Here is a 26,188-nt window from a genome sequence, read left to right as displayed (position 1 = left end):
CGCCAAATCTGCAGTGCAGTGGGGATCGTCGAGTGAAAAGTTTTTTGTTTTTTTTTTATTCCTCTTTACAGTAGGTTAAAAAGTTTTTTTTTTCGGCTTATCGTGTGTTGATTGCAATGTCTTTCCACTGCAGCCTGAATTAAACAAACGGCAAACGTGTTTTTAAACTGAAATGTTAAGTTTCTGTGTGTGGTCGTGCTAACGTGAAAGAAGCTAACAGTGCAGAAGTTAACGTGACAGGAGAAATAAAGCCGTAAGTTATAGTTGGGCCACCGCTGTTCGTTAAGGGCAGATGTCCTAAGATCCGACACAGACTTTATGTTTAACTTATGATTTTCCTCAGCAGTCATGGATCTGGGCGCCTTTGAAGCAGATAACTCTGTCAGCTGTCGCCTGGTTTCTCAGATCCCTGATGTGTGCAGGACCGAGGACTGCTGTCTGGGCATTGATGAGGCGGGCAGAGGGCCGGTGCTGGGTAGGTTTTTAAGTGCATTTTGGAAAAGAAAGATTAAACGATAATCTGCATTGTACAGTGTTCTTCCATGCAGACTGTCGGCCTGTACCACATCACATACAGTTTTTCTCCCAACAACACTCCAATTTGTGCATACAGTGGGTCAGAGATCACAAACAGACTTTTTTTCATATTTTTGTAACCCTGACTCCAACCATAACTACACACTCGCCGTAAACCCCTGACTAAGTATACGGCAGATGGACAGTGAGTTTGGCAGCTGGACAAATGTCATGAAGAACCACACATCTGTATATAAGTCCTAGAGCATGCAGTCCCAATGCTGCCTAATAAACGCGAATGTTCCTTTGTGGACAGCGACATGCCACTTTGTAACCGAGCAAAATATTGACGAAGTGCCTGGATGTGACATGTTTTCATATGCATTTTCAATGTGGATATGCAAGCCAAGTTCTAAATGTAAATGTGCCATCGGCTACAAAATTATTATTTTATTTTAGTGTTGAAAGTTTAAACAGATTCAGTATGTTCCAGCTTCCAAATTCTGTAGACAGGAAGGCACAGTATCACACAGGCCACATTAATTAATTCCACATGGTCCGCATGAATTAAATCCATTTTTGTATAGTACTGAATAAGTCCAGCTTTGAATAAAATTCCAGGAGGTTTCTAAATCCTCAGATTTGGTACACAGGCATGACACTTTACACCAGTTTATCACCCTAAAGTCACAGAAAAAGTAACAAGAATAACCAAACTGCTTAATTATGTAAGGCAATGTTGTCTCTTTTCTTCATCTGTTTGTGGCATTTCCAACATGTGCAGCTTTCCAGCATTTTCCACCTGTTTTTGATGAGAATCATTGAGCATCAGTGCGCGCTGCCCACTGAGTTGCCCTGATCCAAAATGGTGGGACACATCTTGGTGTGACCTCGGACTCAAGTACTCATACAGCTCTGTGAAGAACACGGTGTTGATGCATTTGTTATTCAGATGTGAATTCAGGTTGAGGACAGATTTGCGCTAATTGGAAAAACATAAAAAGTATAACGCAATGCTAAAATACCCTCGGTCGTATGAGCGTATTTTTTTTTTACGCCATCTGGAGGGTGTGCGTTTGTGCATACATGAGCTTTTGAAAAGATCGGAAGTTACCTTTGACGGTGTGTGATGTACGCTGACGTCCGTGAGATGTCTTGTAAATCACTCCAGATGTGTTATCAGTCTACAAAAACAGCATTTTCAGTTTTAGAAGTGTTTATTTCTCACTAGGTTTTACATAATATATGAAAAACATGTTAATTTACACAGTGGTTTCGGAGCGGTTTCCTCTATGTTGAATTAACAGCCAGAGAGAGACCAGCCAGTGATTTCATGGTGCCTCTCTACTCTAATTGGCTGTCTCCCCCCCCAGTACTTTGCTGAACGGTGAAACCGTCTGATAAGACCGGTGATTAAGTTGTGCACATATCATTCATCACAGAACCTACTATGGGTAAACTGTATCTCCATGAATTACCGACAAATTCCCATTTAAGTTAAAATGGGAGCCTTGCTACTGTCAAGACATGAAGTTTGTAAAATGTGTAAAAAAATATATACATATTATAATTTTGCCTGGGCTGAAGAGGATTAAGCAGATTAGCTAGGTTCTGATTAGTACTTGCAAGGGATACCTTTTGGGAGCAGCTCGTACAACACGTAAAGCATTGTTAGATATATGGCAGGCGGTATTTTCACACAGGAGTACGGGAAGCGGCTGAATTTTTGACAAATAGTTAACTTATAAAAACTACTCCCACAGCCTAATGCACGATTAAAGTGGCTACAAAATGAGCTGTGGGTTAAGAATTTTTGACTTACCTGAGTGAAACAACGGCAGAAAAAAGTGCTCCCCTTGCTTCCACACTGGTGGCAGCCATTTGCAAAACACTGTGTGAAATCTGACCTCTGGCAGCTGGCAGCCTGATTGGTGGTCTGTTGAGCGCTTGACTTGCTTAATGTTGCACAACCATTGGTCGACATAGGTGTGTGTTTTTCCAGGTGAAACTGGAGTTGCATCAGGAAGGACATCAGATGTAAAACTTGCGCCAAATCGCAATGCAGATCTGTAATGGTTTCGCTGTGGCAACCCTGACCAAAAACACGGGCAGCTAAAACAACAACAACAACAATATATAAAAATAACGCAATGCTAAAATACCCTCGGCCGTACGAGCATGTACCTTTTATGGCATCTGCAGGAGGCCGTTCGTGTGTGCGCACATACATGGGCTTTTGAAAAGACAGAAAGTTTTCTTTGACCATGCGCAGGGGTCGATAAATCCACTGTTCCAAGGACACGGACTTTGACTTATGTCTAGTTGATATTTTCCCCTGCTAGACCGATGTCTAGTTAAAAATCTTGTAGATGTAGTGATTTAAAAGTGTTCAACAAGACCGACATTTTTTTTTCTTCAATCTTGCACCTTAAATAACTGAGCCGATGTTCGCAGATTACAATGGCCCGTGCTGTGCCACTCAGTCACACACTGACTTCATGATTGAAGCGCAGTCAACAAAGGAGAATCGTGTAAAATTATACGGTGTCCACACACTACTTTAATCTTAAATAGAATGTCTTTAATTTAACAGTAGCAGGACAGAGGAAGAGCAGCAGAGCACAACAGGTCCACAGACTCAGCGAGTTACCATAGCAACACTGCATGCCCATATATGGCACACATAAAAAGTTAACTTAGATCAAGTGTATTTTGCTACAAAATCTCAACATGATGTGAAACTTTAACATGATTTCCTTCAACAATCATAATTGTTGCCCCAAAAAATCAGAGGTATTATAGAGCTTACACAGCTGTTTGGACAGCATAAGACAAGCACAAGGCCAGAATTACAGCGAAGTATAAGGTACACAGTGCATTCACACGAAAGAAGAGGATCATGTAAGCAAATATTTATTACTTTATATACATTAAACACAAAATGAAAACATTCTGTCATGCGATAGATTTACAAATACAATATTGATTGAATACATGTGCATATTGTGATGATTAATACTCCGCTGAGGCTAGCAGTCAGAGGCTCTGAGCTTCCAAATACCTGGGGCCGCTACCTTGGACCAGGAGGACGAGCAACAAAATTGGTGCTACTGGTCCTGACTAGTAGGGTCAAAAAATATTTCTCTAACCCTGATGTATGATGCGCGTGCACGCTGACATCCGCGAGATGTCTTGTAAATCACTCCAGAGGTGTTATCAGGCTACAAAAACAGTGTTTTCAGCTTTAGAAGTGTTTATTTCTTGCTAGCTTTTACATAATTTATGAGAAACATGTTGTTTACACAGAAACATAGTGGTTTCAGAGCAGATTCCACCATGTTGGATTAGCAGCCAGAGAGAGACCAGCCAGTGATGTCACTGTGCCTCTCTACTTTGCCTGGCTGTCACACTCCCACCCCCAAAAAAGTCAATTTGCATGAATCATAGCCTAAAAATAGGTAACAGAATGTGACCTTTTGACCTCTTAAAATAGGTCAGGGTTAGCCATCATTGAACTTGTTCAAGGTTTGTGTCCCAAGAATGTTCCCTGTCCCATCCCTGGCAGTGATGGGACTGGACTGATGCTGAGTACAGACATACGGATGGACGCAAAGCTTTCACAACATATTTTGGACATATTTTGATGGTCTCAGGTAAAAACTAAAACAGCTGTGGTGACGAGGAAGCGTAAACAGTTAATAGGGAAACAAAACAAAAAAAACCTCCACACTATTGCATTATCAGTTGTATAAAACAATCGTAAAAATCACAATTCATTTATCAAAATTATTTGTAGGACTTTAGATCTTCCAGCAAAAATAGTTATTTTGGCAGGTCGGGAGGGAGTCGAGTTGTTTATGACCTGTGTAAATGAAAGCACTATGATATAAATGGCCATTATTCCTAAATTATTGAGATCTTTTTGTTAGTCTCTGAATGAAAGCTGTGTGTTTGTCAAAACAGTCACATCTGATTGTTTTGTTTCAGCACCATTGTGGTGGTGTACAGTTAAAATGCCAAAAATTGTCATTGTAGGTCTGAGTGCATTGTGATTTTTATTATTTTATGTTTTCTGCACACATTGAGAGTATTTGTGTTGTTTGTGGTGCAGGGCCCATGGTCTATGGGATATGTTTCTGTCCTGTTTCCAAAAAGGAGGAGCTGAAGGAATTGAAAGTGGCAGGTAATCCTGTTGGCCTTTATTCCTGCAGGAGATCATTAGTGCAAGACTACCCCAATAATCATTTTCATATCCACCGTTTCATTTTTTATATATATATAATGTGCATTATCATATGTTTCTAGAGAATAAATTAATAATTTTGTTGGAAAAATATTAGATGTGTCAAAAAACAAACACTGTAGGTTTCTCAAACCCATGAATCAGTACAAAATCCTAATATATCCAGTTAATGATAGAAAATTGAGATGTGATCTGTGGAGAAATATTTGATCATCTAAATAACAGTTACATTTGGGGGGGGTTTCCCCCTCAAAGCAGCTAATTCATTATTTGTTTCAGCACTAAAACGTAGCTCTTCCCTGCGCCTTTTCCCAGTTAAGTGTTGGTAGAGCAGAAACGAATGGAAATTTTGGCAAGTTACAAAATAATAGCATGTTATTTTTGAGTTATTGTCTACATGAGCTGGCTAGGATGGACTCACTCGCACACTTATGTACATTTTGTGCTGTCTAAGTACTATACTTACCAGCACAAGGACGTTGTGGGCACTTGGAAATTTTTAGTAAAAATTTGTGTCTGACTAGGGTTATAGATAAAAAATAATGTTGTCATTGATGTTATTGATTGTTTTGTTCAAATAATTTAAGAGCAATTACTTACCCAAAATGTGAAAATTTTGGCAGCTGACTCAAGGCACAGTCCATAGGTGGCGCTGCAGTTCGCTATTTTTTTGTAATTGTGCACATTTTTACAGGGGCGGTGTGGCCTGCGCCCTTTGTCAGCCAAGGTCTTTTATGCATTTGATGATTCATTAGGACCTATTACTTTGATTTTGATGAAAATTTTGACGGCTGGGGGGGCGGTTTTGCTGCCAAAATGCAAAATTACCTCTTTTTCGCACAGTGATTTTCCCCATGCACCCTAAGTCGAAAGTGATGAAATATGGCTCACATTGACACTCAGGATCTCTAGTTTCAGTGGTAAAGAGAGTTTTGTGGCTGGTTTTGGTATTGATCCTTTTTGCACAAGTTTTGTTGGACCACTTCACGAAGAGGCCAAATATGGTAAATTGGCAACTTCCTCCCATTTTCATGAAACTTGCAGAATTTGTCAAAAATAAACACTTTCAACCATATATTTCATGAACCATTTGTCCTATTCTCATCATATTTTTGTATGTTTTTCATAAGATCTAAACATTGCTTATTTTTTGCAGTTTAGTTCCTGTTTGGCCACCAGGTGGCAGCCTACAGCCAGATTGGCTTGCCACACTCCACTCAAACTTACAGAGGCCCCTTTACCCTGTTATGGAGCAAATACTGCAAGTTTCATGAAAATCAGAGGAAGTTGCCAATTTACCATATTTGGCCTCTTTGTGATGTGGTCCAACAAAAATGGTGCAAAAAGGGGTCAATACCAAAACCAGCCACAAAACTCTTTACCACTGAAACTAGAGATCCTGAGTGTCAATATGAGCCATATTTAATCACTTTTGAATTAAGGTGCATGGGGAAACCACTGTGCGAAAAAGTGGTAATTCTGCATTTTGGCGGAAAAAGCGCCCCCTATACTTGTGCGCCCAAAGTCAGCTGCCACAATTTTCATCAAAATCAAAGTAAGAGGTCCTAATCTATCATCACATGCATAAAAGACCTTGGCTGACGAAGGGCGCAGGCCACACCGCCCCTGTGAAAATGTGCACAATTACAAAAATGGCGATTTGCAGCGCCACCTGTTGACTGCACCCTGAGTCAGCCACCAAAATTTTCACATTTTTGGAGAGTCCAAAACACGAAGCAGACCCTATCAAAGATACAAAATGTGATTTCTGTTGCTTTCTCTACCCATTAAAAAAAAAAAAAAAATTGGGACAAATCTGAAGAGGTCATGAACCACCCTCTAATAGAAACCTGCCTGACACTTAAAAACTGTCTCTTAAAAAAATGAAAATATACATACTTTGTGTGTGTGTGTGTGTGTGTGTGTGTGTGTGTGTGTGTGTGTGTGTGTCGTCGTCGTCGTCGTCGTCGTCATTTTTGCCCCATAGTATTGAAAATGGTATTGAATATTTTCCTTGGTATTGGCTTTGAAATGCTACCTAATGTGGACATGGGGCCTAATTTGTTGTTCTTTTGCTAGATTCAAAAACTCTGGCAGAGGCAGAAAGGGAGAAGCTCTTCGAGAAACTGGACAAAGCCAATAGTTATATTGGCTGGGCTCTGCAGATTCTCTCTCCCAATGTCATCTCCACTAGCATGTTACAGAGGTATTTCACTCACACACAGACACACACACACTGTACACACTCACTTGAAAAAAGATCTATTTTGTGTAAAATGTTGTCTTTTTTTTTTTTTTTTTTTTTTTTTAAGGACAAAATACAACCTGAATGCCCTGTCACATGACACAGCGATCAGTCTGGTACAGTATGCTTTGGACAGTGGAGTACAGCTTAAAGAGGTATGAAGATGAAATGCTGATTCAGACAGTTGTCTTTGTTGTCTGTTGTGTTTTATTCTCATTTTCCTCTCTTCTCTGTACTTTCTTGCTTGATCTTCGTGCCTTTGCCCTCTCTGGTGCTTTGCAGGTTTTTGTGGACACTGTCGGTCCGGCAGAGAAGTACGAGGAGAAGCTCTCGCAGCAGTTCCCAAGTGTAGAAGTGACCGTGAGGCCGAAGGCCGACTCCCTCTTCCCGATCGTCAGTGCAGCCAGTATCTGTGCTAAGGTTAGTGCCCACCAGCAAACAATATATCTGTGAATGTAAGGCACTTGTTTGGAATTTTACTTTACTGCACTGTCATCTGTGCTATACTTTTTAAAGGAGTTGGTTCAGTTTTAGAAGTAATTTTTTAAAATTAAATTCAAGTGTATTTAATGTTGCATAGCATTCATAACCTGTTAATGTTTCTTTAATGTGAACGATCCTTTTTCTGCATTATTGACCAAAAGTAAATGACTGCATGTTATACGTCTGCAGCTGTTCTTTAGTGACATAATCGAGTGATCTTACTTTCAGAGCTGTGAAAACTCCGTGGATCCGCGGGATTCCGCGGATTTCATCATGGGCGGGGTGGGGGGGTGTTAGTGTTGTACTCTTTAATCGTGATCGTTAGTTTTTAAAATGCTTATCGCAAAGCGTTCTTTTTTTTTTTTTACGACATCATGCAAGTTTTATAAGTCCGCAGACACTGATCTGTGTGTTACAGATACATATCAGTTTCCTCGGATCCGCGGAGATTCGCAGAGTTAAAATGCCACTCAAAGCCTGGCTGTTACGATAGTTGTCGTAAAGCGGGACTGGTTGGTTGCTGCGGTGACACTGTGTGGCTCCTTTGCAAAGCTTAGCTAAACGTAGCATATGGACATCGCACATTTTTAAACTTTCAAGTTTTTAAAAGAAGAATTTTGCAGCATGTCTGTCACGGAGCGACATCAGACAGAGTGTAGATGGCGAGAAAGATGGTTTGAAAAAGTCTGATAAGGACAAGAATCCGTGGAATTGTTGCTGGCTTCATGAACACACCTGAAAGATAAACGGGAAAAGCGAACTGGTAAGAATTTTTTTTTCTCTCTCTGGAAAATAAACATTGTGCTGTTCAAACAGAATTTCAGAAAAGATTATGTGCCTTTTTTTTTTTTGTTTCATTAATCTAGACTTTTTCATTAAAAAAAAAAGACATTGGCTTTGAATGAATTTAGGCTACATGAATTTACACAACAGTGTAAATTAGTTCTTAATAATGTACAATTTTTCATGTGAAAAAAGATACTGTGGCTTTCCAGGAATTTACACAAGAATGTGTGGCTTTTTTACTATAAGGTATGTTATTGATATTTTACCCTGATTTTTAAAATATTCTACAAGCTTTAGCTGTGGTTTATGACATGTTTTAACCGTCTTTTCAGGCTTCATGAATTTCATGTAGTTTAATTGTTCTGAGTTAGTGCATAATTTGGTTTACAATTAAAAGGAAAATCATTCCAGGTCCTACTTCACGTCGTATTCTGTTATTTCAACATGATCATTGATGGTTCAAATGAAAGGTTGAATCTAGGATCATTTAAATATGCACTGATTTTGAGATTTGTTCTTCCAGGAGATGTTGAAAAAGTATCAGTAGATGAAAATTTAATTTGGTTTCTGGGGCCCCACAAGGCCCTAGACCCCGGCTCCTGGGGAGCTGCGCCCCCCCAGTCCCCCTGCGAATTTTCATCAGATTTTACAATTTTCATTTCACAGCCCTGTACTTTATAAATTAACTGTTAATGTGCTACTAGTTACAAATGTAATGTCATAATTTCTGTTTTTAGCTATTTTATTTTGACTAAGCAGCAGTCCAGAAGACAGATATTTAAGTGACAATCATATGAAAGCTGAGTACAGCAGCAAGTCCTCACAGTAATCAATGACTGTTGTTTTTGCATGATTAATTCTTAAATAGAGCGGAATAAATTCATAAAAGAAGTCTATGTGATTTTTAAAAATCCTCAAGGCCAGTTTCCTGCCTGCAAGGTTTGTTTCATTCATGGAACTGTTTGTTAAACAATGGAGACTCATATGACCAATGCCCCAAAAAGAATGTACAGTGCCTTTAAAAAGTTAACACAAATTTCAAGTTTTTGTGTATTTTATGGTGATTTTTTTTAAAAAACAATTGAGCCTTTAAACACACACACGTTTGTTTGTTTCACTACTCCAAGATCCTTGAGCCAGTTTCCACCAAGCTCTGTGTGTATCCAGGTTGACTACATAATTGCTGTAAAGGGGTTTGGTTTGGCAAAGGTCAAGGTCATTGGGGTGAAAGGTTAAAATTTTGGTTAATCTATCTTTTTCATCCTCGACTGCTACCACTATTAACCAGCTTTCACCAAATCTGATACAAAGACATTGGATAACCCAAAAATTGCCCTTAGAATTTTTTAATTTTTATTATTTTTTGCAAAGGTCAATGTCATTGGGTTTAAAGGTTAAAGTAATGACATTGACACTCTGGTGGGTTCTAGATTTGCCAAAGTGAGGTCAAATTTGCTAAAGGTCAATATTGGAGTCAAGGTCATTGGAGGCCGTGATCAAATTTTTTTCACTGACGTCCACCAAATGTAGCACGTGTAAGTGTTTTATGTAACTGCTCATGCAAAAATAGCATCATCTGGTGAAGCAACAGGCAAAAGTTGCTGTACGCTCAGTCTCTCCGTTCACAGTCACTGAAGATTTCCAATTCCACATTGGTGGTTGGCCTCACTTATCTCCATCAACCACCACTCACTTTTCTTTTTAAGCCCACTTCAAAGTCAGTTGACGTGTTTTATGTTTATATTATGATTTTTTGTTTTTTTCCTTCCAAGGTGGCCAGGGATCATGTTGTGAAAGGCTGGAGCTTTCCTGAAGACCTGGGAGATGTTGATACAGACTACGGCTCAGGATACCCAAATGGTAATTTTGTAAACATTGAATGTTCTTTTTGAAAAAGTTGGAAAATTCTGCAAAACTGTAGGGCCTAAGTGCAGAGTTTGTGAATTCTGACCACAGATTTCTTCTGGCTTCCCTGAGGATTTAGTTGTGTTCTCACAAACTCCTGTCTGCTCAGAGCCAAGATTAAATCTGGCAAGGCATCAAGATCAAACTGTTTTTCCAGAATTTAGGTGCAGTGTGGCTGATGGACTTTCAGACATGGACACAGCTGGTGATCCGAATGGATTGTGGGAGTTCTTCCGCAACCACCGTGTGAAAGTAGCTGAGAATTGCACTTGAGGTGCCAGTTCATGGCTTGATAGAAATTCTAGGTTGTACAGAGAACAAAGAAAATGGCGGCACGGTAGCTTATTGATTAGCACTGGCGCCTCATAGCAAGAAGGTCGTGGGGTCACTTCCCAGCCTTTATGTGTGGAGTTTGCATGTTCTCCCGATGTCTGCGTGGGTTTCCTCTGGGCACTCCAGTTTCCTCCCACAATGGGGACCCTGATTGCACCACTTGAGAGGCTGGGTAAGGAATCTGAGTTTACGATTGTCCTGGATCAAGCTAGAGATCCATGCTTTTAATGATTTCCTGGACTTGGCCATCAGAAACGTATCTGTGGAGTCGAAGTGTTGACCTTGTAGAAACATGAACATTCATGTCTCTGGGTCCACAACCTTTGAGACTGAGAGACTGCCAGATTGAACTTATGGAATAATGAGGCTGCTGGGCAGAGGTGTTTGGCAATGCCAATTTTTTTGCAGGTGAACATTTCCAACTTTTTAAGGGTCCAGGTGCTTTCTTACTTACTGTATGGTTGTGAGACTTGGACATTAACCAGTGACATAAGGCGAAGACTGGATGTCTTTAGTACTAAGTCTCTTCAGAGGATCCTTGGATACCACTCGTCGTCAAACAAGGGGTTCCTTTGGGAGACTAAGATGAGGAGTGTCACTTGCATTTTGAGTGTGCATCAGTGCGTTATTATGTGCACTATCCAGCATGCAGCCAACTGAGTGTTGGGGACCCCAGTGCCTGGAGAATGCCAAGGGGGTGCCTCCGCTTCACCTGGTTGCATTAGATAGATGGATTCTAGAAGTAGTGTTGGGCCTGTTGTCTGCCTGGGTGGTTGCCATCTAAGGCCCAATGTAGCTGCGGCGAAGTGTGACACCAGCACACGTGTGAGGGTGGTCATTGTTTTTGAGGATGCACAAGCAAATTTTGTTGTGCTGATTGCTGTGGAATGACAATAAAGGTGATTCTGATTCTGACTGCTAGAGTTTGACTTGAACTGACGGAAAGCTGCTCATTAACATTAAAACTGTTATATATACTTTCCCCTTTACATGAGGGACTGTAACTTCAGTTTACAAACTAGAAAAATGTGAGATATTAGCTGTTGTGCGCACTGTGCTGCCGCATAAAAAGGCACATAATGAGAAACTAATAAAAACTGTCCTGTGTGAAATGGATGATTCTTTCTTGCCCGCAACATCAGACAAGAGTCCCGGTTAACGACTTTTTAATCAGCAGAAAGGTGAGTCACAATTGATATCTTTGAATGGCTTTGACGAAGGTTGATGAATAAATTGTCAAATCAAAAAAACATAGCGAAATAATGCAGTAGTATAACGGCATTTTGATGAGACCATAACGGCGCAGCACCTGGAGAGAAAACCTGCATAGTGAACAAGAAAGAATTTGTTGATGTATATTTGAGGATGCAGGCTTGTTTCTGTGTTTCCAGATCCCAAAACTAAAGCGTGGCTGCTGAAATACCTGGACCCTGTGTTTGGGTACCCTCAGTTTGTTCGCTTCAGCTGGAGCACAGCCCAAACTCTGATGGACAGCAAGGCTGTGTCTGTTCACTGGTAGGGTCTCCAAAATACTCAAAAGTTAAAGAATAATGTTTGACATTCATTTAAAGTAGCTAAAGAAGAAAACAACTCGAGTCCAGCATTGCATTTTATTAAGGGAGGTCTGTACGATGGAGGCCTTGGTAATTTTGCTCTGGCCTGGAAAAGAATGTCATCTGAGAAGAGTATTTGGCAGCAAACAAGGATCATCTGATTGGCTAAAAATGTTTCACAGATTCTTCCCAAGATGTCTAATTGATTTTGAAACTTACTTTAAGCTTTGTGTGTGAAGACAAGCTTATTTTTTATATGTTCAGATCAAACTGGAAAACCTGTAATTTCCACGTCACAGTTAATGTGTGTGTGAATGGTGTGAAGTCTGGATGATTAATAAACAAAGAGTCTTGTTTTTGTATTGTCTCTGTCCTCAGGGATGATGATGAGGAGGATGGTGAGAAGGCGGCACAGCGGCAGAACAAGAAGTCCATGTTGTCCTACTTCAGTGTGTCAGCTGGCCGGAATAACCAAAGCCCTGCCCACCAGGCGCACCGCTTCTTCACTGAACGGCGGCTCAAAAACCTGGACACACTTTGACAGACATGTCAGAGGACATTGTCCCCCCGATGGGATCAAAAGGTCACTCAGATTTTTATTACCAGACAAGCAGTTGAAGGTTTGGCACAGAGATCTCCTACTTTTATCACAAATATAAATGGGGGGGCTTCATTTTTAGTGTTTTGTTTTGTTTGGGGTTTTTTTTTTTTTTTGTATAAAATATTTTTGAACCAATGTTCTGCCTGTCTCAGAGCTCATGTTTTTAAACTTAACTTGTATAGTAAGGCTCAGAAAGTGGATTATTCCATTTTTCCAGAACACACCATGTCATCTCTGATTTTTTTTTTTTTTTTTTTTTTTTTTTTTTTTTTTTTGAGACATGGTAGCTTAAAGTGGGAGTTTTTAAATATCTTGGCTTCTCTGTGATGTAGGATCGTGATTTTCATGGCCAAGGTACTTATCATCAAAATGTGTATGTGGGAAAAATCACATATACCAATCCAAGATGGCCACGCAAAAATGTTGCAAAGAAATGACATAAACCTGCCTAATTTCTGGACTGGAACCACAAAGCTTTAATCCTGCCATCTTCAGCTCCAGTGCTGCACTCTGGTGCCAAGACAGTAGTAATACATGTATTAGAAAAGAAAAGCTTTTTAGTCTGCAACACAGCTTGACACGCAAAAGTAAAAAGGCATCGTGAGTGCATACTTAGGTTTTTAATTTTGCATTGGGATTATTAACATGCACGTTTGTAACCCTATTTCTTACAGGACAGTCATCACCCCCATCATGTCACTACAAGAGGACGTACATGTGGCAAACATATTTAATCAGCATTTAGTGCGTTGGAAGAATATGCTCCACTTTGGTCTGTAAAAGACAGTTGGAAAAATAACCTGGTTTCAAAGAGCACATTTGAAAATTCACATTCATTACTGATTACATAACCTCCTCAGTCAAGACGACAGCAACGGCAAGGTTGATGGACTGATGCTGTCTTATAATTAACATTTTAAACCTGTTTAAAAGCATTTAAAACAACCACAATTGTTCTCAAAAGGTTACAAAACATTTCAAAAACTATGTTTCTACACAGACAGTTAAAAGAAACGTGTCCTGCTGAAAAGTTGAAATGAAGGTTGACCCGCAACCGATGTTTGGAAACTGTTCTGAATTCTGCTTAGACCCCTGAGGTTGTGATCGGCTCTGGAAAGCTTTCATCTTGGACCTTTAACGTACACTGGAAGACACGTCACACACGTTATTTAACATGTTTTTGATCAGCCATCCCCAAACTGAAAAACACCGTAGTCCACTTTGAAATCTGAAAAATCTTCTGAGACCCATCCAAAACTTAAACTTGGGCAGATAAATTAAAAATAACATGTACTTTAAATCCCATGGATTTGTTGTTACTTCTGATTACATTTAAAAAAATAATAATAATAAAAAAAATGTTTGGGAATTTTTAAGCAAAATTACAAAATACAAAAGCAAAGATGCTTTTATTTAGTTGTATTCGATGACCTCATGGCCCACTGTGGGGCTACGGCACACACTTTGGGAATAACTGATCTTCTGGATACTTTTAAAAATTAAAAATTTTCAACTTGTTCTGTTCAATGGTTGCCATTGAGGTACTTAAATTTTTGAATTTAACATTTTTATTATTTATTATTTTTTTTACCCCTTTTCATTTACTGAAACTATATATTTCACCAACGATCAAGAGCTATGCATTATTTCAAACATAAACGGGTGATTCTTTAACTACGGGCACTATTGGCCTTGTAAATGTAATTTCCACCACACCATTGCCTTACAATATAAAGCGCCTTGGGGCAACTGTTTGTTGTGATTTGGCGCTATATACATGTGCTCTGATGTCACTGTTTATCTCCATAAAAACTACCCAAACAATCTTTCATAGAAACTGTTTAAAGGGACATTACAGTGTTGTGGAAATTACGGCAATAGTGTGGGACAACTACATTTTGTTTAAAAAAAAATCACAACAGTTGTATGACATTGACTACCCCAATTATGTTTTGATTATTTTACTGATATTCAGAGATATTTTAAAACATTAGAAAAAACGTTTCTTTACCATTCATTTTTATCATTGAAGATCAAAAGTCTGGGTGTGGGACAAGCACAAAATGGCAATATTTGCATATAATGATGCTGAAAAAAGGTGAAAGTCATCATAGACTACTAGAACAAATTTCTTAACACACTTTCATTGTAAAGATAACTATAAAAGTGTGAAATTTCCCCTTTTTTCTGTTTTTCATACAATATGATCAAAGGACATAATAAGTGCCCGTAGTCTAAGAATCACCCAAACACAGGAATAGACACGCTTTCAACAAGTGTTGGGAAAACAAACCACGTATGGATTGTTTGATCACTAATTGTGTTAACTGCTCAGGTGTGTAACATCACTTGGGGAAGGTTGTCAAATTCCACCTCCTCTGAAATCGCAGTAGTCCTTACGTAGCTGAGAAATGGTCCATTGTCCTCCAGATCTTCATGCGCTTTCTCCAGGAAAACGTTGATTATGCAAAAGGATCATCTATAGGAATGCAAAAAGGCCATCTATAAACAGGATCTCCATCATATAGGCTGGAACATTCCAATGTCAGGTCTTGTTCGACTTGCTGGTCTTGAAGCAAATGTCTGAGCTCCTTTAGCAGTTCTCACTGGATTTATGTCTGGACTGTTGAACCTTCTTCCCACTGTTCATGGCTAACATAGTCATTGAAAAAGATGACAGAATCATCAGACTGCTCCTCACAAACTGCGATGAAGCCCCCCTCGGTGCCGCTCTGAACACTTTCCTGTGGAAAGCCTCTCTGTTGAAAGCTTCTGCGGACATCGTCTGGGCCACAGACTCCATGGATGCAGATGCTCAAGTCCTGGGGTTACTTTCAGGAGTTTTGCTTTTGGTGCAGCTTGAAGAAGATGTCTGGATCTGTCGCATCCTTGCATCCGTTTATAGCACCGCCAGGTCGCTCACCAAATCCCATTAAGTAGTTTGGCCTGCTAATGCGTCAATGACATTAAAAATAGCTGGTCCATCCTTGCCAAGGACTAAACTGGTAAAAAAAAAAATTAACTTCACATCTGTCCTGTTTAATTTTATTAGATCACTCTTCCATTGTTCCTTATTTCCTGAATGAGGCTACAAAAAAAAGAGTTGTTCACACAGAGGTTTAAGGTAATCCACTGTCTAGGTTTTGTGAAATACCCCCATAAGAGTATGTCTTAATAAAGTGCCTGCAATGGACACTTTCAGTGTCGTTGACAAAAACAAGCCGATGGTGCCGTGTGCAGGCCTCAGCTGAATTTACAGCTGTGCCTTTGTTTACAGCACCTGCTGTGTTTGTGTCTGCAGCAGAATGTGATAAATGCCTGAAGTAACAAATCACTGTGGATTGTTCTCCAAGACTGTTTTTAAAAAAAGGTATAGGACGGCGACTAAAATAAAACAGACGTGCTACGTGAGCGTGCATTAATTACTTAGTGAAACATGTCCACAGTGTTAGATGTTTTTTGTTACTTAAAGCAGCCTCCTGGTGTTACTTCTCCTACTTTACTCTGTCCTGTCGTCCAGGTTGACAAATACTGTGGAGAGTGACTCTCACACACATGAGCTGTGTGTTTTCCACCTGAACCTGTGCACTGAGAGACAGCACATCCTCACAGGTCCCAGGTCACCCAGGCTCAGGCAGGTCTGGTAATCCCTGCGGTGGTTACACGTAGTCCCAGTTTCTTTTTGTGGCGTGGATAATTGGATTGTGCTGGTATTTTTCCACAGCTAATACAGGAAGCATTCATAAATACGGGTGTAGATGTTTATTCAACGCGAGATGTTTAAAAGTTAAATTTAAGCTAACAAATGTAAAAAATGTGTGAGTCACATGGTGCCTTAATAAGCTGATATTTGACTCAATCAAAATATACTGTTTGAATGAAGTCTGCACAAACATGACATGATATGACTGGTATAAAGAAATACTGCTTCATTTGATTTCACACCAGCAAGAACACAAAGTTGCACTGATGCTTTCTGAAGCAGGTTTGCAATAATGATTCATTAGCCTTGTATATTTTAGCATGTATACAGTTGAGGTCATATGCATGAAAGAAAATAATCCCATTTAGATATCTTAAAGTGAAGCTAATTAGACATTTTAAATGCATCATTTATCAATTAAGTGTGACCTAGACCTGGATAAGTGGCAAAAAATTAATGAGTCTCCAGTTTAAATTAGGTGTTTAATCACAAGGTTTCTTTCCCTCAGTACGTGTAAGGAGGTGAAGTTTTGTGATCTTGCACACAGATTTCTAATGGGGTTAGTCACAGGTTCTGCCCATATAATACTGACCCTCATCGCCACATTATAGCTCCTCTGACTAAAAAAGACATTGTAATAAGCATTACTGCATATTGTCTGGAGTAACATCTTTTCCACAAGGTGGCAGTAATTGACCACTTTGGAAACGTCTGTTTTAAAGCTGTTTGTGAGGCCTTTGAGTTTCATTCAAGTTGAGTTACAGTTGTGCTCATACATTCACATACCCTGGCAGATTTGGGGGGGGGGGGGGGGGCGCGCATTTTTCAGAGCATATGAATAACAGTTTTTTCTTTTTTTTTTTTCTTTTTTTTTTTTTTCTTCTTCGCTCATGGTTAGTGGTTGTGTGAAGCAATTTATTGTCAAACTGTTTATTCTTCTTAAATCAGAATGACAACAGAAACTATCCAGAAGACCCTGATCAGAAGTTTACATATCTCAGTTATCAATACTGTGTACTGCCCCTTTAACATCAATGACCGGTTGGAGTCTTTTATGGTGGTTGTGGATGAGGTTCTATTTTCTCTGATGGTAAAGCTGCCCATTCTTCTTGGCAAAAAGCCTCCAGTTCCTGTAAATTCCTGAGTTGTCTTGCATGAACTGCACATTTGAGATCTCCCCTGAGTGGCTCAATGATATTGAGGTCAAGACACTGAGATGGCCACTCCAGAACCTTCACTTTATTCTGCTGTAGCCAATGGTAGGTCGACTTGGCCTTGTGTTTTGGAGCACTTTCATGTTGGAACATACAAGTATATCCCATGCGTAGCTTCTGGGCTGATGAGTGTAAATTTTCCTCCAGTATTTTGTGATAACATGCTACATTCATCATGCTATCAATTTTGACCAAGTTTCCTGTGCTTTTGTAGCTCTCACATCCCCAAAACATGCGCCTCCATTTTTCACAGTAGGTATGGTGTACCTTTCATGATAGGCCTTGTTGACGCTTCTCCAAATGTAATGTTTATGGTTGTGGCCAAAAAGTTAGATTTTGGTCTCATCACTCCAAATGACTTTGTTCTCTGTGCTGTTTGGCGTATTATAAACGGCATACTTTGTGGGATTTGCGTATTAATGGCTTTCTTCTGGCAACTTGAGCATGCAGCCCATTTTTCTTCAGGTGTCTCCTTATCGTGCATCTTGAAACAGCCACACCTCTGTTTCAGAAAGTCCTGTATTTCAGCTAAAGTGATTTGTGTTTTCCTTTGCATCCCGAACAGTTTTCCTGGCAGTTGCTGAAATTTCTGTTGGTCTATGTGGTTTGGTTTCCCTCATTTCCTCTTCTTGATTAAGGTTTGAACACTGCTGATTGGCATTCTTAGGTCCTTGGATATCTTTTTATAACCCTTTCCTGTTTTATACAGTTCAGTTACCTTTTTGCGTAGATTCTTTGACAATTCTTTTGCTTTCCCTATGACTCAGAAACCAAAAACATCAGTGCAGCACTGGATGAAAGATGCAAGGGTCTGTCAGGAGCCCAGAAACTCACTGACCTTTTATACACACACACACTGATTGCAAGCAAACACATCACAGGTGAGAATGGTTACCTTTTGCAGCTGTTCAAACCTGTCTTTTGTCAACTTGTGTGCATGTTATCAGGACAAAATCACTAGGGTATGTAAACCTTTGATCAGGGTCATTTGGGTAGTTTCTGTTATGATTTTAAAAAGAGTAAACACCGTTGTTTGACAATAAATGGCTTCACATAATCACTAGCCATGAGTGCTTAAATAAAGTTTTTTTAGTTAGTCGTATTCTCTGAAAAATGGCCAAAAAAAATCTAAAAATTTTGCCAGGATATGTAAACTTATGAGCACAACTGTATCTACTTCATTAACACCATTCAACCACAGCAAAGGAAAGCCGGCTATAATGCAAGATGTTTGAGATTTTATATATTTATAAGATACTACACCTTTTTACAATTGCTGTGGATTATCATTGTTTTCGTTACCGCAGAATGAAAAATTTAGTAATTATCCACATTGCAACATTTAATTTTTCTGCACACGGTGGCAGCTCGAGAGGCCTTTTTATTCTTTTTCTTGGTGATCGTCTTTTTTTTAATGCATTTTAAGTCACACAGGCAATACACACAAACAACTAACAAGCCATTGTTAAAGAATAATTATCCTTCTGACAGGAAACAAAATCTGAAAAAAAAACCCACAAGCAGATATGTACAACTACATGCCAACCATAAAGGACACACTTTTTAAGGCAGGTTATGGACTGCTGTCATCCCATATTTCAGTTTCACTACTTTATGGATCCTGAACAGAATGGGAAGATGTCAGAAATTCAGATTGCTGCAGCCCCATCAAACTACACACCCCAGAGACACAGTACAAATAATGGCTATATAAATGCTTTATAGTCAGGGGTGCACATAATTGGTCCTCATGTGTGCTAAAAATCATTGATGCACAGCAGACAGAGGGAAACACTTTTCCTACATTCTGTCATTGCTTTCCTCCTATGAAGTGCTTCCTTTGTGTTTTCTACTGTGCATCATTTATTTTTAGCATGCACGAGCACCATGAGTACCAGATATGTGCATGCCTGTTTATAGTATAGAGCAGACCTGGGCAAACTGCGGCCCGGGGGCCACATGCGGCCCTTTGCATGTCTCTGTCCGGTCCTCATGAGGTCTGTGATTATTATTACATATATTAAAAATGTCAACCTTGTGTGTTGCAAATCATTAGAGAGGTTTATTTAGGTATATTTACATATTATTACAATAATAAAAATTACCTATAAAAGCTATTAAATAGGTCATTTTTTGTAAAATTTGTAATGGGAGACAGCCGAGTTATTGATGGTGTGGCCCTCGGACATAATTCAGGTTCCCTATGTGGCCCCTTGTAAAAATTAATTGCCCACCCCTGGTATAGAGTTTAGTACAGCCAATTAAGGAATCGTTTTTGATTCTGATATTCTGTGAAAGATGGTGTGAAAGAAACTATCTGCACCTAACTTTGAACCTGTTACTCCCCAGCAGTGCTTTCATACTATGCTATTCTCTCTGCATCTTTCCTTCACGCACACACACTTTCAGTTTCATTGTTGGTACATAACAGCCTCATGTTGTTTTTTTTTTTTTTGTTTGTTTGTTTTTTTTGGTTTTGCAAGGGTACCTGCATGCTTAAAGGTGTCATTCCTTTTGATTTTTTTAAACTATTTAGGTCATTAAAATAATTTTCTTCATCACTATCATTTTGTTCTTAAGTATTCAAATTAAAGGTGCATAATCTCATATTGCCAATATTAACAATATTCACCGTGGATGGAAATTATTGAGGATTTTGACACGTGGACTAAATTCAGCAACAAGACACCATTGCACAATTTCTTTGGTGACATAAAGCAGCAGCTGAGTGGGATGAGGATTCTTTATTCTTTAACTATGGGCACTATTGGCCTTGTAAATGTAATTTCCACCACACCATTGCCTTACAATATAAAGCACCTTGGGGCAACTGTTTGTGATTTGGCGCTATATACATGTGCTCTGATGTCACTGTTTATTTCCATAGAAACTACCCAAACAATCTTTCATAGAAACTGTTTAAAGGGACATTACAGTGTTGTGGAAATTACGGCAGTAGTGTGGGACAACTACATTTTGTTTAAAAAAAAAAAAAAAATCACAACAGTTGTATGACATTGAATACCCCAATTATGTTTTGATTATTTTACTGATATTTTATTCAGAGATATTTTAAAACATTAGAAAAAACGTTTCTTTACCATTCATTTTTATCATTGAAGATCAAAAGTCTGGGTGTGGGACAAGCACAAAACGGCAATATTTGCATATAATGATGCTGAAAAAAGGTGAAAAAGTCATCATAGACTACTAGAACAAATTTCTTAACACACTTTCATTGTAAAGATAACTATAAAAGTGTGAAATTTCCCCTTTTTTCTGTTATTCATACAATATGATCAAAGGACATAAGTGCCCGTAGTCTAAGAATCACCCATGTAGACTTGGGTTTGATTCCCAGTCACACGACCTGTCTGAGTGCTTGGACAAGATGCTTCATCTACAGTAACTCAGTCCACCTAGCTAGGGCTTCAGTGCCTCGGACAACAGCACTCCGTTATGTGTGCTAGTGCTATTTACCATAGAGTGTCATATTGTTTGTACTTCTCCATTATTGATGTACATAAAATCCAAGACACATTCAGTGACTTGGAAATGTTCATGTGTCCATTCCTTGACTTGTCTGAAGAAAACTGGCAAAAAAAAAACTGATAATTTACATGTATTTTACCTAAGGGGGGTATTATTTATGCAACCTATCATCTTATTTTTATTTAATTTATATCAGGATGTACAGATTTGCTTTCAGTTTGAATTTAAGGAGGATAGTTTTAGAATTTTTAATATAAAGAAGCCTGAAATACTTTTTGTGTTCAAAATGGCATAAACAAATTAAAGTGTGTGAAAGGCCAATGGGGTGAATACTTTTGCAAGGCACTGTAACTAAAGAACACCCCCCCACACACACACACACACACACACAACAAAAACTGAAGCACAAGCAATAAAGTGGACAGAGATGATAACCATAGGCAACCACAGATCCCAGTGGGAAGAACCCGGGATAAAAATAAAATGACAAATTTCAGACAGAGGTTTTGCTGGACAGGAGTGACAACGCTCACATAGGTCTATGGTGTCAGTTATCAATAATAATGTGAGTTATGGTCACAGCATTTTTATTTCAATAGTTTTGAATGCATTTTTCCAAGCTGTAAGTTGGACGTTCCCAGTTTCCATCAAATGCAGCATAGATGTCCATCCTTGCACATAAACTTTCTCCTTCATGACATTTGCTAGATCTGTTGGAGCACACTCATCATTCATCTTCAACTGCTTATCCGGGATCGGGTCGCGTGGGCAACAGTTCCAGCAGGGTCCTCCAGACTTCCCTTTCCTGAGCCACATTGACCACCTCTGACTGGGGGATCCCAATGCGTTCCCAAGCCATAATCTCTCCACCTAGACCTGGATCTTCCCTGGGGTCTTCTCCTCAGGGAGCATCCTGGGCACTAAGCTCAGTATATTTGCCATAGATACCACCCAAATCTAAATATTACACATTGTAAATAAGATGCTCCTATCTTTTTTTCAATTTCAATCATGTTTATATATGCATATGTACTTTATATATATATATATATATATATATATATATATATATATATATATATATATATATATATATATTTCTACCTCATTTTCTTAGTTTATTGTATTGTTACAAGTATTATTATTGCTTATCCTTGCACATGCTGTTTGATGCACATTTTCTTCTCGCATCCATCTTTTGTGTTTTTTTAAGAGCTGACGTAATGTGAATTTCTCCACTGTGAGATCAATAAAGTCTTATATTTGCCAAAAAATAAAATTCCATCTTATTTTGTGATAAACCACAGAAAGAGAGGAACAAAATATGAGATGGCGCCTCTTAAAAAAGTTGCTATTAGGTTGAAATACTGCAGGGGAAGACATTTTCAAAAAGACTCAAGAATAAGACTTTGGTGGATTCTGCAAAAGGGAGTGAAAGCAAGAATAAATAGAATATCTAACTTTTTTTTTTTTTAACAAAAACAATATTTTAAGTATGTGTGCACCAAAAAAGTACTTATCTGATGCAAATGCAAAATAAGTTGTATTAAAATAAATATGCTCTGTGCATCTACGTAGAAATTGCTTTCTTGTGCATGCACTGACAAGAGGAGCAAAGAGCCTCTTATCCCATCAAGCTGCATGTACCTTATCGCTCTTGAAGCGAGTCCTCTTCCTCTCTGTCTCGCCTCTGAGACCGCTGGTCATATGGTGTTTTATTTAGAGAGGCTCCTCTTCCCAGACGAGGCTTTTTAGCACAACTACTGACTGTGACCCAGTTCCAGTCAGAGCCAGAATTTAGATGAGAAAAAAGTTGAAGGAGCTTCACTGAGGCAAGAGCAAAAGAGGCTGAAAAACAGACACCCCCCACTACCACTTACCCAAAAATCCAAAATAACAATCGTTCCTCAAAGGAAACACTGCAATAAATTACAAAAAAATGGATTTTACTGTGATATCAATGAGCATCACACTGCAATTTCACAACACTGAGATTTTTGGCAGAATATCAAAACGGAGGTTCTGGAAGCTTGTTGCTGTGGTGACTTCTTGTGGTTTCTGCCTTGCAGCCTGAGCCATCATTGGGGAGCTATTCAGTAAAAATCACAATTCAGTACCTCAACAAGTAACCACACTGTTGAAAACTGCTACTTCTGAACTAATTTCTGCAAGCAACAGCTGTGGTTTTGTGTGTACCTCCATCAGAGGTGCCATGGGTGTTTTGATGGTTCTAATGTGTTTTCATATGTTTGAATGAGCCCTTCATATTTACATGGGAGTGGGCCCACCAGGGGTGCTGAAAAGGTGAGAATAAGAAGGATTTTAGGGGCCCATGATTGGCAGGGGCCCAGAGTGGTCCCTAATACTATTATAATACTGACAAAATAACATGGGGGTGGTGTAGTAAGATTTGTTTTTATGGCGCCCAAAATCCCTGGCAGCACCCCTGGGGCCTACGTATGGAGGCGGCCATGTTGGTAAAGTAGCACACAAAGGTCCTATATACTCTGCCTTTTATATTTTGCACCGCAGCTGGACAATTGCAAATATATATATATATATAATAATCAGTGGATGTTCCCCTGTACACTGTCTGTTGCTTTTTAAGGTGAACAAGTTTGTGAAACCTCATTTTTGTTAAAATGGAACATCAGACATGTTATTTATCACAACAGAAGGTAAGATAACTTGGACTTCCTTTGCCAAAGACGTGAAAACACGAATGGAAACAAATTCACAATTTGCATTGGTATAATGCATTCTGCAACCTCACCACTAGGTGACACTAAATCCTACACACTGTAGCGTTGGGTAGTTGAGAAGGAGCTGAGAAAACAAAAAAAAACAAACAATTGATATCACCAGTAATTTTTGTTTAGTTTGATTAATTATGGTCTCTGAACATGGAGGGTCTGCACTGCAGAGCCACTAAAGTGGACTGTGTTGAATTTTATAGCTGTTTGTCACAGTGACATCTGATCTGATTGCTTCCTTCACCTTAATGACTGCATATCTCATTATGTGTCTCTGGGGGAGTTCAGTGCTGATGTATTAAAATGCATGATCTCACTCCCCCAAAAAGTGATGGATTTTGTAATGCTGGTGGTGAACAGGCACTTTCCTTCTGAGCAGATGTAATCTGACGTGGCATTTGTGAGACAGGACTGCCATCGCTGACAGCAGGATTGCAAAAGCTGCAGGCACATGCCAAACCTTTGGCTGCAGGGAGGTGACCTCATCCCATGAAAGCAAGAAAAAAGTGTGTGTAGGGGGAGTGACATCATTCTTTTTTTTGTTTGTTTTTTTTTGCACAGAGCAGTTGTGGGGGGAAATTGTCTTTGCATGTTAAAGACAAGCCTCACAGCACCTAGCGAACAACAACAAAAAATGTAATATTCATGTATCATTAATTATTTAATATTAATTTCAAAAATAAAAAAGCAGCACAGCCAAAACGTGCTGGAGATGTGAGACAAGCGCTAACTGGGTCACTTCCCAAGCTATCGTTTTCCACCTGCTGACACTGCTGCAAATCTATGCTCGCAACACCGTGATTCAGTGATGCCCCTAAGATCCTCTTTAAACTACAGTATCTAGGGTTTAGGGACGTTTATTAGCAGGAATAGAATACAGCATTGATAAGCATATGTTTGTTGGTGTATAGTCACATGCAACAATGAATTAATGCGTTTTCCGTTATATCTGCATGGGAGTTGGCCACATGACAAATGTCGCCGTATTGGAGCGCCATGTTGACACAACAGCTCATAAGGGACATACTCATGCTATCTTTCACATTTTGCAGCACAGCCAGAAGACTGGAGGAAACAGAAAAAAACAGTATTTTCTCCCCTGTACAGGTTCTGCTGGTTGCTAGTGCAGGAAATTTGAGAGCCCTCATTTCTGTGAAATGGAGGATCATTGATTATCACAAGAGTAAGCAAGGGAGCATGAATCCCTGTCGCCAAAGAAGTGGCACGTGAAACAATATTGTATAACTGGTGATGGCATAGTGCAACTTGCAACCTCACCACCAGATACTGTAGCTTTAAATTTTGGTGATGATCTGCATGCAGGTGCAATAACATCATCTTCTTGCAAGAAAGGCTGATAAAAAAAACATCACACTACTCAGTCTCTCCGGTAAAGTCTCCTTCAGACTCCAGGGTGCTGGAAAGGAGGGTTCAGTAGATACTCAAACCTCAGATTGAAGAGGAACAATGTGGGTTCTGTCCTGGCTGTGGAACAACCAACCAGCTCTTCACTCTCACAAGGACCCTGGAGGGGGACTGGGAGTATGCCCATCCAGTCTATATGTGTTTTGTAGACTTGGGGAAGGTATAAGATCGTATACCCCGGGAGATACTGTGGGAGGTGCTTCAGGAGTATGGAGTGAGGAGGTCCCTTCTTAGGGCCATCCAATCTCTGTACTCACAAAGTGAGAGCTGTGTTTGGGTCTTCGGCAGTAAGTTGGACTTGTTTCCGGTGGAGGTTGGCCTTCACCAGGTCTGCACTTTGTCACCAATCTTGTGATATTCAAGTATTCAAGGACAGGATATCAAGGCTTAGTCGAAGGAGGAGTGTTTTCAGTTTGGTTGGGTCTCAATACTTCTTTTTGCAGATGATGCAATGTTGTTGCCTTCATCAGCCTGTGACCTCCAGCACTCACTGGATCATATATATATATATATATATATATAATACAAATAATGGATGGTAAGGAGTCCAACATAGAGAAATATTGGATGAAGAAAAGTTATATTGGACGAGGCGTAGCCAAGTCCAATATAACTTTTCTGAATCCAATATTTCTCTATGTTGGACAACTTGCCATCCATCAATTGTTATGTTCTCCACCCCCCTCCCAAATTAAGCAAACAACAAAGAGTCAAGTAAATTAGATCAATTTATTTTGTTGTGAACAGCATATGATTGATTCAGATGAATGCGTCTAAAATGTCAGTAGCGTGCTTGTCTACCTTCTTAGTGTTTTTGGCATCCTTGGAGTTCAATATTTCCACCAGTTCCTCCTGTGTGAACTCAGCAAACCTCGCTGGCAGACGATTTTCTGCTGTTGTTGACATGTTTGTTGCCATTTTTTTCAACCAGCATCT

At 39.4% G+C, this 26,188-nt stretch overlaps 1 protein-coding gene and 1 long non-coding RNA gene across 4 annotated transcripts; one reads left to right on the top strand and one right to left on the bottom strand.

The window, feature by feature from the left end:
- rnaseh2a (ribonuclease H2, subunit A) lies at window positions 1-12,618 on the top strand. 3 transcript variants are annotated; one of them, XM_034188810.1, is made up of 9 exons: window positions 1-18; window positions 347-475; window positions 4,628-4,699; window positions 6,839-6,965; window positions 7,072-7,159; window positions 7,287-7,424; window positions 10,046-10,133; window positions 11,903-12,026; window positions 12,443-12,618. In XM_034188810.1, the coding sequence occupies exons 2-9, from the start codon at window positions 349-351 to the stop codon at window positions 12,603-12,605; spliced, it is 927 nt and encodes a 308-aa protein (XP_034044701.1). In that variant the 5' UTR covers window positions 1-18; window positions 347-348; the 3' UTR covers window positions 12,606-12,618. The 3 variants fall into 3 exon arrangements, with proteins under 3 accessions (XP_034044701.1, XP_034044699.1, XP_034044700.1); XM_034188808.1 differs by lacking the exon at window positions 1-18 and adding an exon at window positions 130-253; XM_034188809.1 differs by lacking the exon at window positions 1-18 and adding an exon at window positions 167-253 and having other exon boundaries at window positions 344-475.
- Window positions 12,039-25,964, bottom strand: LOC117526741. The gene is made up of 3 exons (XR_004565340.1): window positions 25,954-25,964; window positions 13,924-13,928; window positions 12,039-12,414 (listed from the first exon to the last, which is right to left on the bottom strand). It is a non-coding gene; the product is annotated as an uncharacterized LOC117526741 (long non-coding RNA).
- Between the last annotated feature and the right edge of the window lie 224 nt (window positions 25,965-26,188).

Source organism: Thalassophryne amazonica, chromosome 15 (genome assembly GCF_902500255.1).
Source record: "Thalassophryne amazonica chromosome 15, fThaAma1.1, whole genome shotgun sequence".
In the NCBI taxonomy this organism is placed as follows: domain Eukaryota; kingdom Metazoa; phylum Chordata; class Actinopteri; order Batrachoidiformes; family Batrachoididae; genus Thalassophryne; species Thalassophryne amazonica.
The sequence above is the reverse complement of the archived record's forward strand: the minus strand, read 5'-3'. Positions and strand labels throughout refer to the sequence as shown.